The following is a 27139-nucleotide window of genomic DNA, read 5'->3' as shown; positions in this document are numbered from 1 at the left end:
GCATGTATAATGGCCGAATAATTAAAAGTGTTTCGTTTTTTTTTTCTATGACTGTACATCAGGAAGGCGCCTAGCTACTTATTAAAACCCCATGAGAAGGAATACGAGGAGGATATACTAAATCCTTTAACTCTTGAAGCGAAGATCCCAAGTCAACTGATATATTTGGAAGTAAAGTATTAAGGAAAAAAAGGTTTCTTCCACTCGTTTCACGTAAAAAGGGTCTCCCATTCGTCGAAGACGAACAATGTGACTTGAGATTTTTACCTTAGTACTTCCTAAGCCAATGATTGAACGTACTCTATCCAGTTACAAATTTTTGCTGTAAGTGTAAAACCTAATTAAGTATTCTCTGAAGGTTCCAGAAACATAACTGGTTTTTGCCGGTGATAGTTCTGTATTATTTTGAAGTGTTTAAGAATAATTTTAGGAAGGTTACCGACTTTTAGCGGAAAACTTTTCTGTTTATTGCAAGATATGTTACAGGCAGAAATGGGGTACATCAGCTGCTCATTATTTTAAAGGAGCATTTCTGAATCGTTTTTGCAGTGGAACCATTGTAGATCCCACCAGCAGAGAAGTGGGTGGTGTGTTTAGATTTTTTAATTCAAAAGGATTTTAAGCTGCTAAATTACATTGTGTGTTATGTCTAATGTCTTACCAACAATGCGTAGGCTCATACTGCTGCCAAAATCAAGGAGATGAATCAAAATATTCGTAGGATTATTTTGATCATCTCGTTAGGACCATACAACAAGATACTATTTTCTTTTGGGGATCCTGGGTGGACAAGGATTTCAAAACGAAGATGAACTTAAGGGTTAAATTTCCGGGAGGCAGACTTCTAAGCAAAGGGGTTAAAAATTTTAGCAAGTTGCAGAAATTACATATTTGAACGGTGATCATGGGGAAAAGTAAACTGTAGTTGGAGCAAACGTAACCTAGCAGAGAACTAGTCCTGTAATCAGGACATGCATAGCCTTCACAATGCTTTCTGGCTATACTGTAAAAAAAATCCGAAACGTTACTGGTTATTTCCGTGGAACGTCTCGGGATTTCACACGTTTTCACCTGTTTCCCCGTAAAAACAAGTATCGTTCACAAAAAAGTTTCCTGATTTGCTACAAGTTGCAGCGTGAGAACTTTTCACTCTTGTGGAAAATATTTTTAGCAACCAGTTTAAAGATTGAATGAACGTTTTTATTAAGACCTAAGATTGCTTACGGATTGTCTAGATTGACTAAGCTCTCAAGGAGAGCGAAAAAGCCACTGGATACTTACAGCTTTGCAAGGCTGGAACTGAAGGAAAGAGATATGCTTGGTTAATTCTTTCGTAGCTTTGGCCTAAGTCGCTCTGATTTTTATGGAGTCTTCTTGGTAAGGGGTCAGGAAGGTTCTAATCAATAACTCTAAGCCTACTTTTTTTAGAAGGTCTAGAGCTATGAATGACTTTAACAGGGGAGATCTCGCACTTCTGCAGATAGTTTCAAGGTTAATTTCAGAAAGGTTACTGACTTTCAGCGGAAAACGTTCCTGATTTTTCCAAGATATGTTACTGGAAGAAATTGGGCACATCACCTGCCTATTATTTTCCAGGAACGTTTCTGAATTGTTTTTACAGTGTAGGTTTGCCCCAACTTAAGACAAGTAGTAAAATATTACTGTCAATTTTTTTTTCACAAGCTTATTTTGCTTTATAATCAAACGGACCTTAGTTTTGATATACGTTTCGTAAAGCACATTTATCTAAATAATACATGAACAATGTAAGTGAAATACCATTAGTATGAAGTTTCATTACTACCCTTTATTCTCATCACATTTTTCATCTTCACAACAAATACATGTACAAATATCGCGAAGGTGCAATGACAAGACATGCTTTCGCATTTTGAATATTATGACAGTTTACTAAACGTGATCATAATCAATATTTTTCAAATATTTTACATATTTTGTTTAACAGATCAAGTTATTTAAATCTCCATCTTTGGATTACTGTTTCATGCAAGAAATTTCTACCATTAGTTACAAATAGTGTTACTGGGTATAAAATCTTTGCGGAAGTAAAGAATATTTGTTTTTTTACCTTACAGTAAGAATCAATTGTTGAATAATTCCTTCTTGTGTCTTTTAACTAAGTAAAAAATAATGACATGACCTTTTGAAGGGCAATTGATGTCTTACTCATACCGTAAAAGAGTTCATGTTAGTATAAACTTTTGACTTTTAAAAAGTGTGCTAACATACATTTAAAAAAATTTGAATAATAAAAAAAAATATTTTAGAAAATATATCATCTGTTTGGACGATTGATTTTTAAAGGTTGTCCTATATTTTGCACTTGTACTACTCACGAGTATGACCATTTTTTAAAAGCTTTAAAAAATGCTTATAGTACCATCTGATATTGATGGACTATTTTAACTAATGGGACAATAGTTATACTTAAACGTAGTTTAAACGTAAAGGTCTTTCCTTTTCTTTTTCTTGCTGCTGTTGAATAATTTAAAGGCTTAAATACATTGTGTAAATTTAAAAAGGAGCATAATAAGAGCACAAATTGACAAGAAAGATAAATTAAATCATTCATTGGAATCTAAATGTTTGATTTTAATAAACTTATTGCGTTAAGTGTTAGTGTTGTAAATAAACTGAATCGTTTTACACAAAATCTAGTGTGGTTATAAACTTACGTAAACTCTAATGTTTACGGCATATATAAATTGGTGCCAGAAACGTACTTAAGGAAATATCACTCGAGCCAACTCAAGATCCAATTAAATAAGATCATTTGGAAGTTAAACTTCGTTCATATTCAATATCGTTGTTTACTTCATTTGCACTGATAAATTTGTCAGGAATGAAATGATCTTCCTAATAAATAGAATTCAATGTTCTAACTATCCATTGCTATAAAATTATTTCATTTTCGATTAAGGTTACAGTAAACACTAAAAATTCCGAAAATTGAGCAAAAAATCGAAAAAAAAAAAAATGTTTAGCCTTTTTTTATTCTACTATATCAACTAATGTATTCAGGGCAACAAGATTTTTTGTCATTCCATGCATTATTTAATAAATTATGGATTAGTTTTGTTTTGCACATCCGTGATCAGGCCGTTTAGTTTACATTTTGCAGCACTTATACACTGCTGTCATCTTCTATATATATAAAAATGGATGTATGTTTGTGGGTATGTGTGTATGTTCCTTATACAAATCCACAGTTTTCTTCGGATTTCTTCCAAATTTGGCACAAAGGTAAATTGTTGCTCAGGAATTCATATAGGCAGGTTTTGGGAATTTTAAAAAGACCAAAAAGGTCTTATTTCATATTTTAAGTCATAAAATTGCTCTTTTCTCTACGAACGAATTTTTGTATAGTTATGAATTTAGTCTAAATGAAAAGCCCGTAAAAAACTGCCCTAGATGAAGTTTCTTCAAAGATTAAATTTATTTGTTTAATTTGTGAACCTTGGTTAAAAGCAGATGAAAACGGTTATCAACATATAACCACCAGGAGCTATTATAAATGCAATCAACACAAAACGTATTCTGAACAGTGGGCGTCAATGCCGTTTAGCGGTGAGAGTTAAAGCATATTCGGCGAGAAAGTCGTAGATATAAGAAATGATGTACATCGTTTCTTGAACTGCGACCTACGTAGCCCCAGTGGTCCGTTGATGCTACTCATGGTGCTGCTTAATTTGAATGCTGCCGTTATATTATTATTTTTTAAATGTTGGTTAATTATAGGTTCAACAACAGTAAGGGTTGCGTGTAGTTTTTGGTCAGTGTTTTTTCCGTTAATAGCAGAGAAAATACGAGCATGAGTAAGATAATAATATTGCATTCAATATTGACGTACAATCTTCGACTGTTTCAGCATTAGACTACTTTTATTAAAACACATCTATTTCATCCTTGCAACAGAAATTTTATTTAATGTTCTATGATCCTTATGAAACCAATTTTCAGTATATAAATTTTCGTTATACTATTCATTGATTTACGTCGAATCTTTAAGTAATTCGGTTTAACTACAACCGATAACCTAATTCGGTCTAATAGAAGTCGCCCCTGGCTGTCAAAGAACAGGGGTAAAAGTACTAATAAAGCAAATAAATTGCAAACTAATCATAGTAATGCATAATAACGCATTCGGATTTTATCTTACAAAGGGGAGGGATTTGGTCAAAGCTTTCTTTACATGTATCTATCTATATATATAAAAATGGATGTATGTTTGTGGGCGTGGGTGTGTGTGTATGTTCCTTATACAAATCCACAGTTTTCGTCGGATTTCTTCCAAATTTGGCACAAAGGTAAATTGTTGCTCAGGAATTCATATAGGCGGATTTTTGGAATTTTAAAAACACCCAAAGAGGTCTAATTTCATATTTTGAGTCATAAAATGGCTCTGCCTTGCGTTCAATCTTCGAGTTGAACCGAACCATTGCTTCGGTCACTCGTCTGGTCTGCTAATTCCATATTAGCTACCAGTTTGTTTCGCACTCTTGGCTTCCTTAAGAGGCTTTCCATCTCCAGCTCAGTCACTTTCCTATGCCGGGCTGATGAGTGCTAATAAGCACGAAACTGCAGTCCTCGGCTGGAAATGACTGAGCTGGCGGTGTATTTCACGTATTTCTGCTTTAGCCCTGGCTAATGGGCGGTAATTGACTGAATATACCTTGCCTTGCGTTCAATCTTCGAGTTGAACCGAACCATTGCTTCGGTCACTCGTCTGGTCTGCTAATTCCATATTAGCTACCAGTTTGTTTCGCACTCTTGGCTTCCTTAAGAGGCTTTCCATCTCCAGCTCAGTCACTTTCCTATGCCGGACTGATGAGTGCTAACCCTATTGGAAAAAAATCCTAAAACCAGTATCCAAATGATACCGGACCCAGTATGATTTGTACCGGAAAAAAGAAAATCATACCGGAAATTTAAATTCCGGTATGAAATCTTACTGGAAATTTTGAAACCAGTATCAATTTATACTGGAAATTTCAAAACCAGTATGAATTTAATCTGGATTTTTTTATACCGGTTTTCAAACACACTGGAAATTTTGAAACCGGTATCAATTTATACTGGAAATTTTGAAACCAGTATCAATTTAATCTGGATTTTTTATACCGGTTTTTAAGCATACTGGAAATTTTGAAACCGGTATCAATTTATACTGGAAATTTTGAAACCAGTATCAATTTAATCTGGATTTTTTAATGCCGGTTTTTAACATACTGGAAATTTTGAAACCAGTATTAATTTAATCTGGATTATTTAATACCGGTTTTTAACATACTGGAAATTTTGAAACCAGTATCAATTTAGTCTGGATTTTTTAATGCCGGTTTTTAAACATACTGGAAATTTTGAAACCAGAATCAATTTAATCTGGATTTTTAATAGTGGTTTTTAAACGTACTAGAAATTTTGAAACCTGTAACTAACCACACTGGAAATTTAAATGCCAGTATGAAATCTTACGGGGGAATTTTGAAACGAGTATCAATTTAATCTAGATTTTTTAATACCATATTACCCCGAAAAGCGAGGTTGACCAGCATGCCGGAAATTTGAATCTTTCGGCATGCCAGATAATTTAAGGTTTATTTTGCAACAAAACTAAAGTTAATTTCCCCATACAGTTCCTATCAAAAAGCATACCATTGTTACACTCGCTCACAGGTCACTAATACATTAGTCTAGTTTTATTTGTATTAAAAAAAGGTTAGTGTTTTTTATATGAATCTCATAACACTTATGATTTTCATACATTTAAAGGGGACAATTAATTTGACATGCAAATCCTGCATTAGATTATTATAAGCATAAGTTTGCAATTTCATTATCTTTTGAGAAAAGTATGTAAGGGAACATTTTTGCACTAAAATTACAATCATAATATAATCTTTGTTTCCTACATTTACTGAATGCAAAAGAAATTAGTGAAAAAAACCATACAATGTTTACATACTGTAAAGACTAAGGCAGCTTAAAAACATTTCATGGTCATTAATTATACTATGTTCAGTGTCAAAATGTGTGTATATATTTTCTAAAATGCCTAACAGTTGCAAAGAGCAAGCAACTTCTGACATTCTCTAAAAGCAGTGATTTAGTAAAAAATGTTAGGATGAGTGTTTTAAGAGTCAAAAAACCAAACCCAGTGGCATGACATCTTATGAGGGCCCCCAAGGCCTACTGTACCCATCTCACTCCTCCTGACCAAGGTCTCTTGGGAGCTAGGCAGATGTTCCTGTTAAGAGGTCAGCCTAATGCAAAACTCCCAGGGTTTAGTTCCCAAGAATGCTTCGTACTCATTTTATTGACACACTGAAGGGATGAATGGCTATATATCAATTCGGATATATATCAATGTATCGGATATTTTCCAAAATATGATGATTTTTTTTTTTGAACCTTGATTAGGGCCCTCCATTCTTTCATTCCCCCAGGGCCTCCACATTTCCAAATCTGGCCCTGGATGAAAAAACTAAACTCAGATCAGTCAGAAATGCTGCTGATAGGCTAAGGTGCACAAATGCACAATGTGTACTTCAAATCGAAACAATTCCGCAAGTGTTTCCGAACACATTTATGGATTGATCATGCACTTTACTGGAGAAAAAGGGTTGACCTTAGACTGATAGTTATAAAACTGAAGAAAAATATTATTGTAGCAAAAAAATTAATGATTATTATATAACACTAATGTTTATGTCATACCTCAGATACCACTTATTTCATTCCATAGTAATATGCCTTTTAAATTTAAACGTAAACAATTTCATGTTAGATTCGTCTTCCTAATGACTATAAATAAAGCAGGGTCAAAATGATTTTATGAAAACGTATTAGCAGTAAAATCAGGTTTCACGATTCAATTTGTCGCTTTACTCTGTCACTGTGGTTCAGTTCTTAACATCAATGCCATTGCAAAAGTATGTGAAATGTTTCGCTTTTCAGGTCTTCGTGATTCAATTTGTTGCTTTACTTTGTCATTGTTGTTCAGTTCTTAACTTCAATGCTTTGCAAAACTAAGTGACATGTTTTGCAATGAGAATTGTCCAATAAATTCATTTAGTCTACGTGGAATAACATAATACAGTGAAGCACAGTTTATACGTTTCCCTTTTATACGTTTTAATTAATAATACATTTTTTAAATTGGTCCCTGGAGAGTCTAATATACATTAACCTTTACCAAGTATATGTTTTTTCATTTGTACGCTTTTTTCATAGTCCCTTCAAAAATGCATAAACGGTGCTTCACTGTATATACAAAAATGTGGTTGGAAAAAAACTTCAGTTTTTACAGATTGCAGTTAGTAAAGCTTGACCACGAACAGAAGGCGGATGACCTTGAAGTGAAACATAATTTGCATCATTTGTAATTGGTAGAATCTGCCAGAAAGCACCAAATAATAAGAGGCATGGTTTCGCTAATCCTATCTTCCAAAATATTAACAAAAAACCTATTACAAATGATACAAATGACGGATGTTTTTGCATCAAAGTCATCCGTCTTCTTTTTGTGATCAAGCTCTAGCTGGGCTGTGGAGTTGGAGTGGTTTTTTGGTAAAAGAGGTTGAGTCAAAGGTTTAAAATTTCAAGAGACAGTTGGTAATTTTCTCTGAAAATTCGCAGCTCTGCCAGTATTTGAGGAATCACAGCTGGAGTCAGACTAATTTTGGGTAAAGGAATCGGAGTCTCTAAAAATCCTGGAGTGGGAGTAAGACATTTTTCCTCCGACTCTACAGCTTAAGTAAGTAGGGAGCTTAATTTTTTGTAAGTATTATGGTTAAGGGAAAACCTTTCGACAGAAACATTGGCTTTGCAAAGGAATTTTTTTAAAAGAAGAAAATCATAATACCTCACTACATACACAGTTGAAAATTTCTGGGTTTTCAGATACAAGACTTTGAATGACTTACAATCAGGGCTGCGGAGTCGGAAGGAAAATGGCCGACTCCGACCCCGACTCCGACTCCTGGATTTTGAAACGCCCGACTCCGACTCCAACTCCGACTCCGGATTTTTTTTAATTTTTTTAATTGTATTTTTTAAACTCCCTCTCTCCATTCAAGGGAAGGGGGAAAACCTCTTAACAGAGATTGAAATATTAATTCCTTTTTATGAAAATTTAGCATTTTGTTTTTTATTGTAAACCCAAGACGTCATACAACGTTAGAAATTCAATTTAAAAATCAAACTTTCCAATAGTTACGAGTTAAAAAGTGAGATGACTTAAAAATCCCTTTTAAAAATTTTGAAAATGATTATCTGTAATTTGCCCCCCCTTTAATGTTTAACAAATATATATTGAACAAATCGTGTGCTTTCAATTTTTGAAAGCTGTAACTTGAGAGAAAAAAAAACTTTTTTCTAAATCCAAGTTCTTGAGAGGGAGTGGTTTGTCCCTATTGACATCCATCTAGTAGATGACACCCAAAGTTAATTTCAGAGTTTATAAAAAATATAAATACTTTAATTCTGAAAATTTTCACGAATATATTTTAAATTATATTTCATCAATAAAATTTCAAAGAAAATAGGGCACATATGCGTCAGGAGCTAATTTTACACAAAACGCGGCGGTATACAAATTTGTACGAATAGCTTTTACTATACCTATATTTCTTCTTCGCTAAATTTTTAATTTAAATTTTATTGGCTGCTTTAGAATTAACCTAAATATGAAGATTTTAAGATTAACTGCAATTCTTGAGTGTTGTAATCAAGAAATTTTTTACGCTTATTTTGTTACATACTTTTTAGTGAGAACCAAGCTTACAGAAATAGTCTTAATAAAGAAAAAAACATTAGATTATTTCATCGAATCTTTTGGATTCGTGCTTTCGAGCGAGAACGTCTTTGAATTTGTCGATCACACTTAAACGTTTCAACCTTAGCTACAGGCGTCGACTTACTAATTTGTTACGTTTCTTTTACTATTTTAAACTGAGATAGAACAAAACACTATATTTCTATTTTTATTTGAAAGTGATTACTTGAAAATGTTATTCAACAAAACCGTTTGCTGACAGTTGCTATAGGGGACGGCTACAGAAAGTTCGGTAAGCATTCAAACTAGCTGATTGCCATAATGGCAGTTATTTTCTCATTAGTATCTTTTTATACATGTAATCGAACCAATTGGTAATCAATTTTTATAAAATGCAAGGAGAGTCAGTGAAAAGAAAAGAAAAAAAGAAGCCCGGAGTCGGAGTCGGCATGTTTTCCAACGACTCCGACTCCTTTATTCCAAAATCAGTCCGACTCCGACTCCGACTCCACAGCCCTGCTTACAATGACATGTATATGACTGAAAAGTGGTTTTTTAAAATCTAAACAAATTTTATCAAAAGTTTGACTCTGTGCATTATTTATAGTTATTGGGAAGGCTAATCTAACAGGAAGTTGTTCACGTTTGAATTAAAAGGCACGTTACTATCGGATAAAATAAGTGGTATTTCGAGGATAAGTATCAATGTTATTATTAGCATTTTTTTTATACATTAATATTTTTCTCCAGTTTTATTACTGTCAGTGTTAGTTCAACTCTTTTCTCCAGTAAAGTGCATGATTACACCGGAAATATGTTTGGAAACACTTACAGAACTCACTCGGTTTGCAATTCACGGTTTACGGCGTGCGTTTGCGCGCCTAATCCTATTGGCAGCATTTCTGACCGATCTGCGTTTAAATCTTTCATCTAAAGACTCCCAAGTCCACTGCTCTCTTCTTTTAAAATTATATTCAAGTGATTAAAAACACTCATTCTAAAATCAAATTCTAACGCTAGACATCTAACGCTAGAAGCGAGTCTGCTGAACGTAAACAAAGATCGTACGTAAACAAAGCGGGTTGTTGCCAACGGAGAGAGAAAAATAAAGGCTCGTTTTGCGCCACGCGTTTCCATTTGAAATTAATTTTGTATGAATCAAACCGTGGAATGGAATGTTTTACCTTTTTCTTTAGTATTGCTAATCACCGCAAGGTAGCGTATTCGAGCATTGAAGCTGCGAATAACTTTTGATTGCGCAATAGCTTTTCGGGTCAAGTAATCTACTGAAAAATCAACGCAACGTATGATGATGAAAATTGGCACAAAATTGATTTACATCCCAGCGGTTTGCATAACGAAGTTTTTTTTAAATTTGTATTCGTCCTAGATTTTCTAATGGACGTTGCTACTACTCCTCGAAAATAAGCAGCTATGATTGGCTAACGTATTCTACTCCAGTAGGGACTACTTATTGGCAAAATAATCGCTCATTTTGGCGAAAAACTTCTAATTCTACAGGAAATAAATTACATGACGAATTACACAGTTGAGTAATATTGTCGGTTGCCATTTTTTTCTTGCGTAAAGAGAAATACGCTCGGAATCAATATTACAAAAGCTTTGAGGCTTTGTCGTAAGCGAAAGCATTTTAAATGTTTCCTTTTTGATTACCTATTCTTTAAGAAATGCTGATGTGTATGAGAATTTTGTGGGATCCTTATTGCGATGAGGACTTTCCTTGAATTTGTTTATTTCCTTTTTTTGTGGGGGGGGGGGGGGATGTACTAGTACTAGTTCTCACATGGAGCTATGAGTAATGAATAATTACTCATAGCTCCATGAGTTCTCATGGGTTTTCGAACTAGTATTATAGAGTAGAGTCCCTACATTTTTAGAGGGCGTAAGGGGTTAAGAGCTATGCATTGGAAAGGAGATCTCTTAATACTCTAATGGAGACTTTTGGGAAATGTTTTTCTTTTTATAATATAGCTTGAGTTCTTGAGTATTAAATGTCACCATTCACAGGGATGCCCACCTAGGGGGAGGATCATGGCATTTTTAGGGGGTGCTTTTAGGGGTTTTTTCATTCGGGGGCAGTGGCGTAGCTAGACCCGACTTTCGGGGGGGGGGGGGGGTTACTTCTTTTTTCTTATATATATATATATATATATATATATATATATATATATATATTTTATATATATATATATATATATATATATATATGTATGTATAATCGCTTGGAATTTTTTCCTTTTCTTTTTTTTTTCTTTCTCTTCTCTCTTCTTTTTCTCTTTTTTTTTTTTTGAGACTAACTTTTCGGGGGGGGGGGGGTTTTGTCCCCAAAACCCCCCCCCCTTAGCTACGCCCCTGTTCGGGGGGACTCTTGCTCGGGTGTTTTTTTGCGATTTTGAGGAGTTGCGCCCTTGCCCATCGGGGATGAGCACCCCTGTCATTCAAATGAAGATTTTCAGGGACTACTGTCCTTAATTTGATGCGTTGCTTGAATAGGACCGTTGACGTTATTTAGGAAGAAATATACGCGGAGAGAGAGAGTTCATGGTACACAGGCTGCTTTAACTAGGTTTTTTAAGGGGCTAGTTTTAAGTGATATGTTTATCCTCATTTTAGAGGGACTCTTTTTACGGAGGGGGGGGATATATTGATGGGGGAGGGTATATTGATATATCAATATACTCTGGTGTTAAATGGAGTTAGGACATCGCTCATGAGAAAGATTAGGCACTCTTGATACTATTAAACTGTTTCTTCATTCCAAGATTGTAACTTTTGGGGATTAGGAGGTGTCGACGCCCCTCCCCCCCCCCGTCATAAAAAAATTTTTGGACTAATGTCAACTACTATATTTGATCTTAATGAATATTGGCAAGGTCAACACTATTCCGAAACTGTTGACTTTTTTTGTTCAGCATCATTTTTAGTATTTTTTCAGGAGAGAAATCCGACTCCGACTTTGTATGCATATCGCGCGTCAGCATTACGTTAACGTCATATGTTCCTAAGCATGAATCTTGCTTTGTAACCGTGGTTCTGAGCTACGCACAGACAGCACAGCTTATTTGGACGATATAGTTATGAATCCCCTACTGTATATATGCACAATGGGAGGGGGGGAGCATGAGTGTCCTCGGCTCCAGGGCTGGATCTGCGCACCTGCAGACCCCGCGGTGCAAGGGGCCCAACGTCCCAAGAAATTGGGGATAAAATTGAAAAAAAAAGTTAATTAAATAAATAAAAATAAAAAAATACACAAAGACTTAATTACGTCACACACATACTACTAAGGGAAGAGCCCTACAGATTTTGGGGCACAAAATTTATAGATCCGGTATCCTGCTCAGTTCAAAGTAAAATAAAAAACAGAGCCCCTGATGGTCAAGAAAAAAATTGGGCCTACCAATAGAGGACCACCAGAGCTTGAGTTTTCCTTCAATCGAAGACTACCCTCCTTTAAGACTAAACTGTCCAAATAACGGGCCTGACCCCCCCCCCCCCCTTCACGACTATATGGCCTATTGTGGCAATTGTCCCTGATAAAAAAAAAAGTACTTTGTGCTGATTAACTAATACGAAGTCCGCAGCCAGCAGGGTCGGATACAGAGAAATCATTTGGAGGGGGTACGGAAAATTGAATAGCCCCCTCCCCCGCCCCACCTTCGATGTTTCATAATTAAAGTTTTAATGACTTTATTTCTCCTTTATCTAGGAATTTACTTCGAAGTACATGAATATTTTGCACTAATATACTTTTAATGTGGACCGAAAACATCTTTAATGTTTCAAGCCATTTAAATACTAAACCCAATATAATGTCACCGAGATGCTAGACAATGAGCAGTTTTACTCAGGAACATTTGCCATTAAGATTATAACACAAGGGCAAGGTTATTAAATTAACCCATACCTCACTTGAGTTTTTTTAATTAATTTATAAAGAACAAAAGAAAATCACAACATATAAGTTTTACTGAAGAATTCAGAAACTATTTTTGTGTGAATTTCAAAACAATTGCTGATTTGTTCTTTAGGCGCGCCTACAAATTAAAAAAGAAAAATTAAAAAAATCAAAATAATTATTGATTCCATCAAAGAAGAATTAGTGGACGAATCGCGATAATACGGTCCCTTGAATTCGAAATTAGTGAGTTAAATATATTCTCCAACTCTGAGCCTCTGACTCCAGTAATACTTCCTTAGCAAGCAAATATGCTGTGTGTGTTTTGTGTTCTTTTTAATTAACTACGTAAAAAATGCAAAAGAAAAGTCAATTAAAATGTAATAAATAAAGTAGTGAAATTAATTCATCCTTTGGGGGGGGGGGGACTCCCAGCCAGTGCAGCGTAGATTAGGGTTGGTGACAAAACCCCTCCTGGAACGTTGGTCCAAAAAAAAAAAAAAAAAAAACCCTCAAAACCATTTATTGTTAGAAAGAAAAAAAGTGCGATTTTTCCGTTTATGTCATAGTTAGGAACAACTACCTTAGCGCATTACAGAAGTGGGAAAAGTAGATTCTGTATGTGGAATTTGGAGTTTAGGTTAGGGTAGGAAAAAAAAAAAAAAAAAAAAAACGCCAAGAATAATCTTTTCACGGATTAATTGGTAAAATAAATTTAAGTGATTGATATGCTAATTAATGGACGTATCTCAACTCCACATCAAGGAAAATTGATATTCCGTTGAGATTCTTGAGTCATTAAATACAAAATTAATCAAAAAATTTATTTTCCTTTTTTCTTCCAAATATAAAATATGTATACACAAACCCCAAATAATGAGGAAATTTATAAAATATTTATAAACAAATAAAAATTTTATGTTTTAAATATTTATTTAGCGAGACTAATTTTCGTCGTCATGGTTACAAATCGTCTGCATTCAAGGCTTACCTCAAATAGTTTTTGCATAAAGTTTTTTTTTTTTTTTGTATAAAATCAAGTATTTTTGGGAAAAACATCTAAATACTTAATTCTGGTAAGGATAAAGGTATAACATTATACGCTGTAAGTATAATCTTTATGAAAAGTGCACGAAAGCAATTTGGTCATATCTTATCTTTATTCCCCCATCCTAATTACTAGTTTTTTTTTTAATGAAAATGCCTCGTTTTACCTAACCTAGAAAACCACTGGTCATGATATGAGCGTGAATTTGTCCTCTACTCCCATTCTATATATAGAAACAAGAAACTCAACGAGTAGGGTCCTATCGCAATTCGTGATTTCAAGAAACATAATTTGAATTCAAGACGTCAAAATTCAAATGAATGGCAGGGGCTTTTTTTTTTTTCTTTTTCAAGTTACAACAATTTATACGTTTTCAAGTAAAATTGAAATCAAAGTTTATGTGTGGTCTTTGTATTACTGTGGGGTCTCTTGACCAGAATGTGCTACGCTGCAAATGCTTGAAAAAAAATGACAAGAATCTTGAAAAAGAGATTAAAGAAACAAAATTTTGAAATCTAAGAAATCATGGCTAAAACTAAAACAAGTGAAAATGTGTGAGGGCTATCAGCTAAAAACAGATAATTATAAATCATGTATGTATTAATTTGAAAAAGAAATTCATATTTTCTCTAATATGCACACTTGAAGGATCCACGAGCAGTGCATGTCTGAAACAATTTCTTTTACTCATCATTTGTCCTAACATAACTGAACCAACACTTATTAGCAATATTAGCAACCAAACTTCAAATGATTAAAATGTTTTTTTTCCACCACACTTCTAAGATTTATATGAAATGGCTAGATGTCGCTGTTAAAAAATACATAGTAGCTAATTCGAGAGGTTGCAGAAAATTTATAACAATCTGGTAGAAAACATTAAATATACAGACACATAGATTTGATACAAGAACTTTATTTATAGCTTCCAAAAATATACGCATGGTAGGTAACAATTCAAATGATCAAATCTTTATTTCTTCATGAATGAAACAGAAATATAACTGTTTAACAAATTTGGATTTGATCAAAAGATCCTAATTCAAGGGAAATGGAGCAAGCCTCCAAACAATATGGTAAAAACCTTTTAAAAATTAACCAATTCCTCTTAAAGGAATTGTTATGAGGCATGTTATGTCTTCAGATACTTCCACCCTTTTTTGATGACAAGCAGACAAATTACACAAAATACTTTCAATATTTTGTCCCAATGTCTCGTTAGTTCTACCATTATCCTGCATCACACGTTCTACGTAGGATACCATTAAAGGTGTCTTAACAAGCTTCTAGGCAAATATCTACAAAAAGGAGGATCCAAGCTTTAAATCTTCAAGAATATGCTCCTACTTGAGTCTTCCATTGAGCTTAAAAACTTACTTTCTGAATTTTCATTTAAACTATTTTACAACAATTATGGGTGCTATTAACAAAGATGGGGTAAGAGATATCAAGACATGAAAGAAACAGGTGATCTAAAGAAGCACCAAACATCTCTATATGGAGTAAAATTGGGTAACTTTTTCATCAAGGGTGTGTAAAGAGGTTTCAGAAGGCATAAAAATTACCTAACAAGTACACAGTAAAAATTAATTTAGGTTAACTATGCCAATCACTGTAAATTCAAGAGATCAATGAGCCTGAGCTGTTATCTTTCGCTAACAGCTCGGTTAGCTAAAGCTAACACAGTTCGCTTTTGCTCCTCAGATGTGTAGACAAAATACTACATAGTACAGTTAACTCTCAATCACAAAGTCCTGAAAAACCGGCTGTAACCTTTGAGTTACGGGAAGCAACCACAGCCTTCTCAAGAGTTAGGGACCCAATGAAATCTATGAAATAAAAAAATATTCGAGTTAGAGTCAACTGCATAACACAAATCAATGAATAATAAAAAGTTAGAACATAAGGAAAAAATTCATGTACACTTGTTATTTGATGATTTTAAAGTTGAATAATTTCCTCCTTGATTACTTATTACAGATTAAAACTCTTGAAATATCACACACATTCATACTTCTGTTGAATCAGTTATTACTCTTCAGGCTCCGACTAAATTGAAAAGCATAAGCAGAGGAAATGACAGCAAATGAAGCCAAATCTCTCTACTATGTGCCATTTAGAGTTTCTGCATCTGCACATGCGAAATACTTCTTGGACTGCGGGGGAAAAACAACTTAATTTAAAACTTAAATGCACCAATATTACCATGCATCATAATCATACTGGAATTAATACACAATGCATTGTTTTTTCTACTTTTTCAAATAACAAATTGCAGTTGGTTCTCTATTTAATGACATTCTATTGAATGACTTTTCATAGTCCCAGATACTCCACTGCAGTTTTAGAAGCATTCTATTTAAGTACGATTTTTTTGCGGTCCCCTGAAAGTCATTAAATAGAGTCAACTGTATTGTATTTCTCATCTATTTCTAATTAAATCATTTATTTAATAGTTTTAATAGGTTAACAAGCTGTTTTTAATAGCTTACTCTGTTTAAACTTTTTTCGAACACAAATCAATAAACAATCAAAAGTTAGAACACATGGGAAAAAGTTCATGTAGGCTTGTGTCATTTGTCAACTTTTAAAGTCTAAAGTTGTATGATTTTCTACTTGATTACCTCTACAGATGAAAACCCTTGAAACATTGTACAGATCCATACTTCTGTTGATTCAGTTGTTACTCTTCAGGCTCAGGCTAAACTGAAAAGTACAAGCAGAGGAAATGACTGACAGTAAATGAAGCCAAATCTCTCTACCATGTACCATTCAGTAAGGAATTCAGTTTCTGAAGCTGCACACCCAAAATACTTCTTTAACTGTGGGGGGAAAAAAACAACTTAATTTAAATCTTAAATGCAACAATATTACAATGCATCACAATGGAATAGTACGAAATGCATGAGTTTTCCCTGTTTTCATAAACAAATTATTATATTTCTGTTGTCTATTACACCAGGTTTCTACTTACTCAGATGAACAGTATAGAATAGCATCCAAAAGGAGAACAATTATAATAAATTAATATGAATTTCTGCCTTCTGTGCATAGAAAAAAAATCAAGAATTACCAAATATCAAGCAGGGAAACACTTTGCACACAATGCATTTTAACCTGGAGTGCTCGCAGACAAATAAGATAAACACACCAGTTGTGATCAGTGCTTCAATAGAGGCCACTTCAAGGTTAATACTTTAGAAAATAGGATTCCAGGTCTCCCAATGGATTCAAAAGTGCATCAAACATCATTTACACCTCAATACGAAATATTAAATACATTGTAACATTTTACCGGCATCAAATCATATTATCCACATGCAAGGCGGAGCGAAACAATTTTGTAATAGATTAACTAGGTGCATCAATTTTTAAATACATATTTGATTCTTTAATAATTGAAGTTTTCAATACTGTTTTTTTTGGGCACTCATCTAGTTCTTTTGTGAAACATAAAATAAATTTAATTATCTAAATTTGCCTTACCAAATTATCCTTGGGTACTTTCCGTTCGTTCATGCGAGTGAAACCATTGCAGTCGCCTAACGTCATAGTTGCCATAAACTCCAGGTCAAAATCACCAACGATTTAGCTGTTATTTACATCCACTCGACAAAATGCTGTCCATCTTAAGATAAAAGTAGCCTCACAAAAACGGGACCAGTAATGCATTGCCATGAAAAGAAAAAAGAAGCCAGGAATATAATACCAACATTACAGTGCAACAAGAATAACACAGTAAAAGAGCTATAAAAACATTATTGAAAAGATATTACATGAAGCAATTAGCATTAAGTATAAAATAATAACCCATAGCTATTTTAATTGCCTGTTGAGCTGTAGGAGCTCTTAGTATAAAAAATGGCAGTTAATGCAATAAATGTATCATCAAACAGAAAGCTGCATTTATGTTGATTAAAAATACACCAAACCGAGGTCCCAAAAACAACAGAAATCTTCTTTGGTGACTAAATACGGTTCATAAAACCAATCATCGGCAAACTTAGGCTCATTAATGAATTCTGACACATTTTGAGCAATGTAGTCATTTATTACCTTATAAAACAGCTAATATATGCAACGTAGTATTATTTTTTTTAAAGAGGAAGCAACTTGTAAGAAAATTAGATTAAATTTCTTACATGTCAGTTCGGTGCACTGGTCAACACACAAAACTTATACTCACTTGGATTTCCTTTCATTTTTATCTTCTTTCCTGTTTTTGGCACTCTCGCCCGCCAAAAACATTGGTGTATTTTAATTTGTTCAAATGAAGAAAACTTCGCCCCTACTTCAAAAATCATTTCTCCATAATTACAATAATTAGATCATTAAAATACTATCCACATGGGAAAGAATGCTGAGAAAAAGCACGAGGCGCAGCAGTTGCTGCCAAAAAACAACGCGAACGTGATCGCCAAATATCGAGGACCTCTGAAACCACGCCAAGTTACTTCAAAGGTTGCTAGAAAAATCGAGGAGTAGCAGACACTTCCATCTTTATACGCTTAACGAATCATAACCGTGAAAATGTCAACATCTGACTGACAATTTGCGTAGACACGTAAATAGAAATTTAAATTGTGTTTTTAGTAATAAAGTAAATGCTTCTAAACAAAAGCATAAGGTATTTATTAATGAATGCATGTTCAAATAATGTTTTCTTAGCTAGGGTCAATTATATGTTTTAGAATAAAATGTCTAGACTCCGTAGTTTATGAGTTCTGGTATTGTAGTTTTCTAATATGTTCGTAGACCTGTCATTATTTTTAAAGTCTTAAAGACTCGTATTCAAATTCATATTTGTTTGCATGAATCTCTTACTGCCAAAAATTAAAAAGTAGTTTTATTATAGTTTACTAATTGTGTGTGTGGGGGGGGGGGATTAAATGAAGGTTCTAGAGGAACTGAATTTTTACGATTCATTTTTACTGAAGCCTAACAATCTAACCGTTTGTCAATTTCAATGCTAGATTTTGCTTAACCGGATAACGATTACTCTGAGGCAATAATTATAAAAATTTTATTCGCTGAATAGAGCAGGCGTTTTTTTTTCTCCTTTTCCAAGTTTTGTTTGGTTGTAGTTAATCATCTGAACGATTTGTTTTTTTACAAGTAAACTTTCTCCATTATGATATTATGCATTGCAATTCCTTTCGTATAAAATTTTCCATTTTTTTTTGTTGTGATCCTGTAATAATCTTATTTTCAAGAAAACTCATAAAAGTGACTGTTTTTTTAATTCAAGAAAATTATGTAAATAAATGTTTGTTCAACATGCACATTTATTTTTAATTTTTTTTTTTTTCAACTTGTCTTTGTAAGCTCTAGCCCAGATCAGGAGACGAAAGCCTGTGATTTTAACAGCAGTGAACGGAAGGAATTAATTCTGAAATTGTATACAAAAAGGACAGCATAACTTTCTCTGGAATTAAAATGTACAAGGAAACATTTCGAGAAAAATAGTTAAAATATTTTAACCATCATATCACCAACCACTTTAAGTAATTTTTCTATTTTCCCCAAGGTAGAAAGTAAACCAAGTAACGTACATTTAACAGCAAAGTACCTAAGTACTAATTTGTAAAATTTTATTGAATTCATAGAGCTATACTGCTTTACTTTTACAAAATACTGTTCGATTTTATTTTTATTTGTGTAATTTTAATTTAATGTTATAAACAGGCAATCTTACTTTGCTTTTAGCTTGGAATATTTGATACTCCATAAAATGGCACTGATGTATGTTCTGTGAAGTATGCCCAAAGTTCGTATCCAGTGGTCTTCAAATGCTCAACCTCTCCTGGGAGAAGCAGGGATGCCTAGCGAATGGTCGAAAAATGGGAGCCTAATAAATAAGCCTCCTAGAGGCTGGCTTCATCCGGATTCCCAGGTTGCCGATGGTGGAGTCAAGTACAGTGTCCGAGTAAGATATACATCCCATTTCATTCTTATCCATTTCTTTTAATAGCTAGATTTATGTTCTGAATTCAAGATATTTTTGTTCAACTGAGAACATATTTAAATATTGTCATGGTAAACATTTTCCAATACTACGTTTGCTTATTCCAACTGCTTTCCGAAAAATATTGTTTTGGAAATGTACCAATACCATATTTTGCGAAATACCGAATATTTGGCTTAAATTATTAAAACTCTAATACAGTAAAACCTGCAAAGGTGACCACCTGTCTAAGTTGACTGCTTTTTTCAGGCTCTTATCATATAAATCAACCTTTGTAAGTTGACCACCTGTTTAAGTTGACTTCTAAAGTAGTGCACCGCAGGTGGTCAACTTACACAGGTTTCACTGTATTTGTATTTTTATTTAATGCAAGTTAAGAATAGTTGAGTTTTTTAAACTGCTGTTCCATTTTAAATCTTAAATTTATCTAAACATTAAAAGTACAACAATTAAATTAAAATAAATAAAAAATAAAACAAATATTTCCAAAAGCAAATTAATATAATCAACAACTAATTGGGTTTATGTTTATCTGAAATTTTGCTAAAATTGATAATTAGATTCTTTCTTAATGTATGATTTAATAGCTGATAATCATAGTAACATGCCATCAATCCAAACCCCCCTGAACCCTCTAAATAATGGGCCTAATTGAAGGCTATTTAAATGGTTCCTTCCATGTTTGTGTTCCTATATTTGATAGTATTTATCACTAAGATTATAACCGATGTTGTTTGCATCATGCAGTTCAACGTGCCCCACACATGGGGCACATTGGTCCACTTTACAAGGTTCCATTAGAAAATTAATGTAAAAAAAGTTTTTCACTTCAACATTTTCAAAAAATGTTTAGTGAAACTTATTGGAAAAAATCGAACTGCTTATGAAATTTTTTGATGGGAAAAAAATGAAAAGTAAAAAGTAGACCAACGTGCCCCACCTCCCCCTATGTGACATACATACAAGTTTATGACACTCAATTGAATGCACTATTTGGGATTACAAAAGGTGTTCATTATATCAAATGGCATTTTTTCAATAAAAGTCTTTTTGGGACTGGCTGTTCACAAAATTGTCAGTGTTCGTAAATTAACGATATGTAAAATTAAGCATCAACTGTTCACATAAATAAGTAAAAGTACACACACAAATAATGTATCTTTGTCTTTTCTCAGTATATTGGGTGCTTGGAAGTGAATACATCTATGAAAAGTCTTGATTTTGATCTTAGATCTCAAGTTGCAAAGTAAGATTTCTGTATATGCAAACAATTTGCGTTAAGCATAATGTAATAAAAACGTCAATCTATAATATTACTATTTGATGTTATTCTTTTCTAGGGAATGTATTAATAAAGTTTGTGAAACTGCAGGCTTGAAAACCATTGACAAGAAAAGAAAAGTAAGTTATTGTTTTCTTTGTGTTTCAACCAATGTTGCTCTATCTTTAATTTCTTCTCTTGGACCACATACATATGACAATTACTACTGCACACAGGCTGTAACAGATAAATTAATGACAAGGCTTTTTATAATATCTTGCTATGTTTATCTGACAAACAGTCCTCATCTGGTCCATAACTTATTGCAATGGCTTGCTAAAGGGTAAAAGTAGTTTAAAAAAGTGTATCTGTGCAAACTGGTTTTATGACTTCACAAAAGATCAGGCAGGACACAAGTTGAGTACTTGCTGCTTTAAACTCTTGCTTTGCTTTCTGTTTCTTTTTTCTGGAAACAGATAAAAAATAGGATTTTGTGTCTTGATTGACTTGTAAGAGATAATGTTACAGAAAATTTCACAACTAACATTCAAGTAAGATGCATGCAGGAAAAACAGCATTGACAAATGGCTGAGTAATGCTTTAGTGTATGCTGTTATAAATAGTTTGCTTACTGAAAAAAAAAAAAAAAGGTTAAAGCAATAAAATTGTTAAATAATGTTCTGAAGATTAAGCTAAAAAATTTTAAAACCGTCAAAAATTGGAATTTCATGTAAGAAGATTAAATTTAAATTTTATTTAAAAAGAATGTTCTAAATGAATGGAATTTTTTACCATTTTTAAAATCATGTGAAAGTTCATGTTGAACTTAGTGGATATTATTAACGTTAAGTACTTATCTTAATTAGGACCTGTCATTTCATTGATTTGGAGAGAAGTAATTGCAACTCTCCCCTTTTACAAAGCAATCCCAATAATTTGTTTATTTTTTATTGTTTCTCTGAAATTTTGTAAAAAATCCTACACTATTTTTCTGGTGCTAATTGATTTCTTTAAATGCTGTGTGATGAAAGTTGATCTATTTATTTGTATCACATTACTACCAACTCTCCTGATTTGTTCGGGAGATTCCAGAATGGACAACAACGGCATTTCGTAAATTTTCTAAATTTTTATGCCAACTTATCAAAAATGATTTCTTGAATCCGAAAATCCAATTCTTTTTCCACACAAGAAATTCATTAACTACTTATTAAGCATTGTAATTGCCCTAGGAGCAGCGCGAGAAGAAACGACCCCTGATTGGCCTGACGTCATTTGTGCCAAAGTGCACCACGCCCCTTTCCCCTCGCAATACGTTTTTCAATGAAAGTTGAACGCTGATGCTCCTCTACATTTCTTTATTTTGTAACATTGTACATTATAAAATGTACATTTAATATTTTGAATACATTTTCGATTTTCATAGATTATTGTGCAAGGGAACAAGGACTTGAGAATTCTGATATCTATAATTTGCAGAAAATAAAACGTTACAAACCAGCATTTCTTTTTCATCAGAAATCAAAGATGTATATGGAAGCTCAAAGGTGTGATTTTTTGGTTTATTTTTAAGTTAGCTCTTATTAAGTCGGGATAATTACTATAAATGAGAAAATAGAGACGGATGGTGTGTAGAGTTAATAAGTTCGTGGTTTGACTGTCGTCGATGGATGATTTGCAGCAGCCACGCAATTTTAAACTTTCCTTTCAATTCAAATACAATGTTTGGCAAAATCCCTTTCAATATTGCTGCTAACCCAGGAAAAATTTGCATGCAAATTAAGGAACACAAAGCACGTTATTTTAATGCCAAAAACATATATGCGAAAAAAAACAGAAAATAATTAATAGAAAAAGTACATTAGAATATCTGAGTGTTGTTTAATGCAAAATGTGATACATCAATCAGTTCTAATTCAATTTCTTTTTAAAATATTCAACTTCTTCAAAAGAAAGCTACAGATTGTGGACAAACATGTAAGAACAAAAATAAGTACAATACTGTTATTTTTAAAACGTTTTTATAAAAATATGCATTATGATAAATAGTAAATATCTATATTTCCAAGCTTACAAAAAATTAAAAATTTTTTTTTTTTGATTCTAATTTACCCTAAGAGCATGTGTTGGAAATATCAATTTTAAAATAATACTACTACTACTAATAATAATTTTAAATAAAAACTAAAATTGAATGAAAATATAACTTTAAGCTTGAGTAATTTTAAGATATTATAATTTTCTTTAAAACATTTTTTTGCACATTGTTTTTGGTTCTTAAAATTAATGCCAAAAAAAAAAAAAAAGACTCAAATTAATATTTATAAAAATAAAAGAAAAGGGCCTATAAAAAGTTATTGTTGAGGTTGTGAGTACTTTGAAAAATAAGTAACCGTAATGGAACATAGGATATATAAATTATAAAAATATTTTTTCATAGTAATCAATGTTTAAGAAAAACTAAGCTTGGAAAAGTCTTTTTTTCTTCTTTTTGTTACTTAAAAGAGAGATAGTTCTTTCTTATTTTTGAGCATTAAAAAAAAAAAAAAAGGTAAATCACTTTTTAAAAATTACTTGCATGAATATGCTTTCAAAGCAAGATCAATTCCTTGACTATAATGAATCACAGAAATATATAGGATTCAAGGATATATTAAGATCAATTCTTTGATTCATGTCTCATGTTTATGTGATGCCTTCTGTTCATCTAAAACAAATGTCTCAAGTGATCATTGACCACCTGCAGATTTGCGATCTCTTAAAATTCCTGGAAAGTAATTCTCCTTTAATCTGTACATTCTTCACTTCCCTAGTGTAAATTGGAAGAATTCTCAAAAATTTGAACAATAGTGCAAGCAAGCGCAGGGAAAGAATGGAACAGTTCCTTCTGTAGATACAGTAGATTTTTTTTTTGAAGTTAAGATGTGGTTTGGAAACTGATAACATTTAGCCATGTAATGATCACAAAAAAACATATTTTCGACAGAAAAATGAATACAAAAATTACCTAAATAAATACCCGAACTAAGCACAGAAATACTCAAAGCATGCTACGTAAAGCAAATGTACATCGAAGAAAGAGGTTTAGCAACTGCGAAGAGAGGCACATCTCACGTCACTTCTCAGAGTCATGTTACCCCCCATTTCAGTGGAAAATGAAACTAATCTATTTTTAGTTGTAAATAACTTTTAAAATATTGCTCTGAAATGAGATAAAAAAAGTTTTCTGTTTTTAGGTCATTCTGCTTGTAATAAAATTAAAAACAAAGAATGCTGTTGTTGTCCTTTTGTCTTTTTTTAGGGAAATTGTGGAGTACTTGTAGCATATTGTAGCGTAAGTATATGAACAAAGCGCAAAAATTGTCTTAGGGTAAAAAAAAGCTGGAAAACTAGTTAAAATTCAGCATTTTCTAAAGAAAAGTATAAAAGACAACAAAACCCAAAAATGATGAAGTTCCATATTTTTTAGTTCCCATGATTACCAACAGTTAAGGCAAAGTTACTTCTTGAGTGATAAAATCCATTGTTCGTTTTTAATTACTAAATTTTTTTTTTTACATTTTACTTTATTGTATTTCATTTTGTTATGCAAAACTACCGTAGAACCTAGAGTAGTTTAAATCCTTTTTTACTAAATTCCAGCTTAATCAAGACATTTCTTTGAATTTTATGTTGCCTGTTTTTCTATTTCTGTGTACAGAGTAACAAATATTAAACTTTTTCGTAAAATAATGGAAATACTGTACATCCTATTCTGTTTTTTGTCCGATCGTTTGAAAAACCTGTTAATTTCAAAAAAATATACTTTGTTTATGCGAGATTTGTAACGTGTTGGTTTGCAGAAAATAATTCACATGAAAGCCTTTTAGCTAGAGTAGTTTCCTCTGTACAATCTACAAATATTGAGAAAATCAGACACAGTCAAGATAATTAGAGTTATTTATTGACCAGTTAAAGAAAAAAGTTAAATATATTTATTAAAAATCTTTCAAGTATTTTTTAATGCCTTTAAGAATTAAGAATACTATTGAAGTTAAAAATTCATTTTTTATGTCCATTGTCTGTGGTGAAGAACAAATAAAAAAGAAGTTTAAATTGTGAAAGTATTTAAATTAATTAATTTTTTAAAAACTTGTCAGAAAATTAAAAAAAAAAAAACCCAAAAGTGGGTTAAATAGTGGTTTTATTTTTTTTTCAAAAAAAAAAAAAAAAACCCATCTGGTCCAACCCAATTGGGTCCAATCCGGCCAACCCTGTTAACCTGAGTTCCCTAATGAAGTAAATACCATCCATGGGTACCCATGGGGGGGGGGGGATTCCTTGGAAATTAGAACTTCCTTGCTTTTAGTACTTTTTTCTTTGCAAAATTGTAAACTCCTGCTATTCTCCAGCCATTAATGAATAAGTAATTGAAAGTTTCAAATTTTAATCTGTACTGAAATCGGTTTTCATGGAGAAAATATCCTGCTATACCATGGGGAAAATATCTAAGCAGAATAATAAAATTTTGCATATGGGCGCCCATGATACCATCCAAAATTTTGCCAACTATACAAAATTCCCTAAAACAGGGATTTTTAATTGATGAGAAATTCAGGGAAAAATCCCAATCGTTAAATGATCATGTGATCATAAAAACAAAACATTTTCATACATGAGTATGAAAATTTGAGTACACATCCTATCATTTTTTTAATATTTAAATTTCCTTTTCCTTTATTTTAAAATTTTTTATTTCCTCCAAAAATCATAATGAAGTTTTCCTGATTTTTTTCACGAACTTTCTTAATTTTACCTGCTGCAAAGAAGATTTACTATCACTTTTAAGAGAAAACAAGCTTATGCTTCTTTTAACTCATTTTAAGCCTAAATGCTGTATATATATATATATATATATATATATATATATATATATATATATATATATATATATATATATATATATATATATATATATATATATATATATATATATATATATTTTTTTTTTTTAATTTGGAAAAAGTAAAATGAATAAAAGTAAAGTATAGTAAGCTGAATATCTGAATTTTTGACTCTGCTGGATTTTAAAACTCAGTCCAGTCCTATACAGGCTCACTTAAAAAGCCCCTACTTATGTTCTAAAAGTCCTTTTTTGCAGTCAAATTCTTGCTGTGAAATTTATTCATGCAAAGTCTCCATAATGGTCGTATTTTAATGTTTGCAGTATAGTATAGTCCGACCACGAACAAATGACTCTTGTCAATCATTTCTGTAAACAAGTCCATTCCTTAAAATATATAGAGAAGGAAGAAAGGACGCATGCCATATTTCGAAGGTGAAGCGAGATTATGAGTTGGAGATATGAAAGAAAAATGTACTCATAGTATATGTTTTCATTATGTGATTATTTAGAACTGAAATATTTAGGTTACAGCAATAACTGCATTGAGTTGGCAAGAACGTAAAAAGGACAAGCTTTGTATTCTTTGTTGCAATCCTACTCTCGCCAGTTTTCAATTCAAATTAATTACAGGAGGCGTTTTCTGTGACCAATGACTGCTGAAAGAGGTTAAATCAAGACCCACCCACTTACGTGGGATGTTACCTGTCCAATGAGACTTCTGCCTAGACTGTATAAAATTGAAATGTTTAACCTCTTTGCTGAATTTCTGAAATTTCAAGGTGACATATTCAAGCTCCAGAGCCAATAATGCACTTGTCAATTCCGTTCTTCAACTTTCATCTCTGTATTGCCCCTTCACGAAAATGGATACTTCTGAAACAACGCAGGGCCAAAAGCCAACTCTTCGCAGTCAGACTTCACCTATCTTTTCTTTGTAGTGTTAGCATTAGAAAGGTAATATTTACTATTTTTTTCATTTTAGGTTGATAAGCGTGTGTTGCGAATGCTGGCAGAAAAGCCGAATATGGATTATGCTGGTTCAAATGTTAATCTAATAATTACCAGCTCATATATGATGCTTTCAGTTATGGAGTCTGGAGAGGTATAGTATTATCTACTGATAATCTTGGTTCAAAATTAGCAGTTTTTTAAGCTTAGTTTTTGCTTTTACTTATGGTACATTATTTTCATTATCTTTCATTACTTTTCACATGGTCACGGCACCAGATTCTAGCATGGTTTGCATTTTTAACGGGCCCTGTCT

At 32.7% G+C, this 27139-nt stretch overlaps 1 protein-coding gene and 1 long non-coding RNA gene across 3 annotated transcripts; one reads left to right on the top strand and one right to left on the bottom strand.

The window, feature by feature from the left end:
- Positions 1–15458: 15458 nt before the first annotated feature.
- LOC129228171 (uncharacterized) lies at positions 15459–18105 on the bottom strand. Of its 2 annotated transcripts, none has more exons than XR_008580899.1 (3): positions 17951–18105; positions 16389–16586; positions 15459–15593 (listed from the first exon to the last, which is right to left on the bottom strand). It is a non-coding gene; the product is annotated as an uncharacterized LOC129228171 (long non-coding RNA). The 2 variants fall into 2 exon arrangements; XR_008580898.1 differs by lacking the exon at positions 17951–18105 and adding an exon at positions 17251–17829.
- A 1417-nt stretch (positions 18106–19522) lies between these two features.
- Positions 19523–26983, top strand: LOC129228454 (SHC-transforming protein 1-like). The gene is made up of 4 exons (XM_054863135.1): positions 19523–19690; positions 20905–20975; positions 21070–21130; positions 26858–26983. Exons 1-4 carry the CDS (start codon positions 19523–19525, stop codon positions 26981–26983), a joined length of 426 nt encoding a protein of 141 aa, XP_054719110.1.
- Positions 26984–27139: the final 156 nt, after the last annotated feature.

The sequence above is a fragment of the Uloborus diversus genome, chromosome 8, assembly GCF_026930045.1.
Source record: "Uloborus diversus isolate 005 chromosome 8, Udiv.v.3.1, whole genome shotgun sequence".
In the NCBI taxonomy this organism is placed as follows: Eukaryota; Metazoa; Arthropoda; class Arachnida; order Araneae; family Uloboridae; genus Uloborus; species Uloborus diversus.
This window is presented reverse-complemented; position numbering and strand designations above follow the sequence as displayed.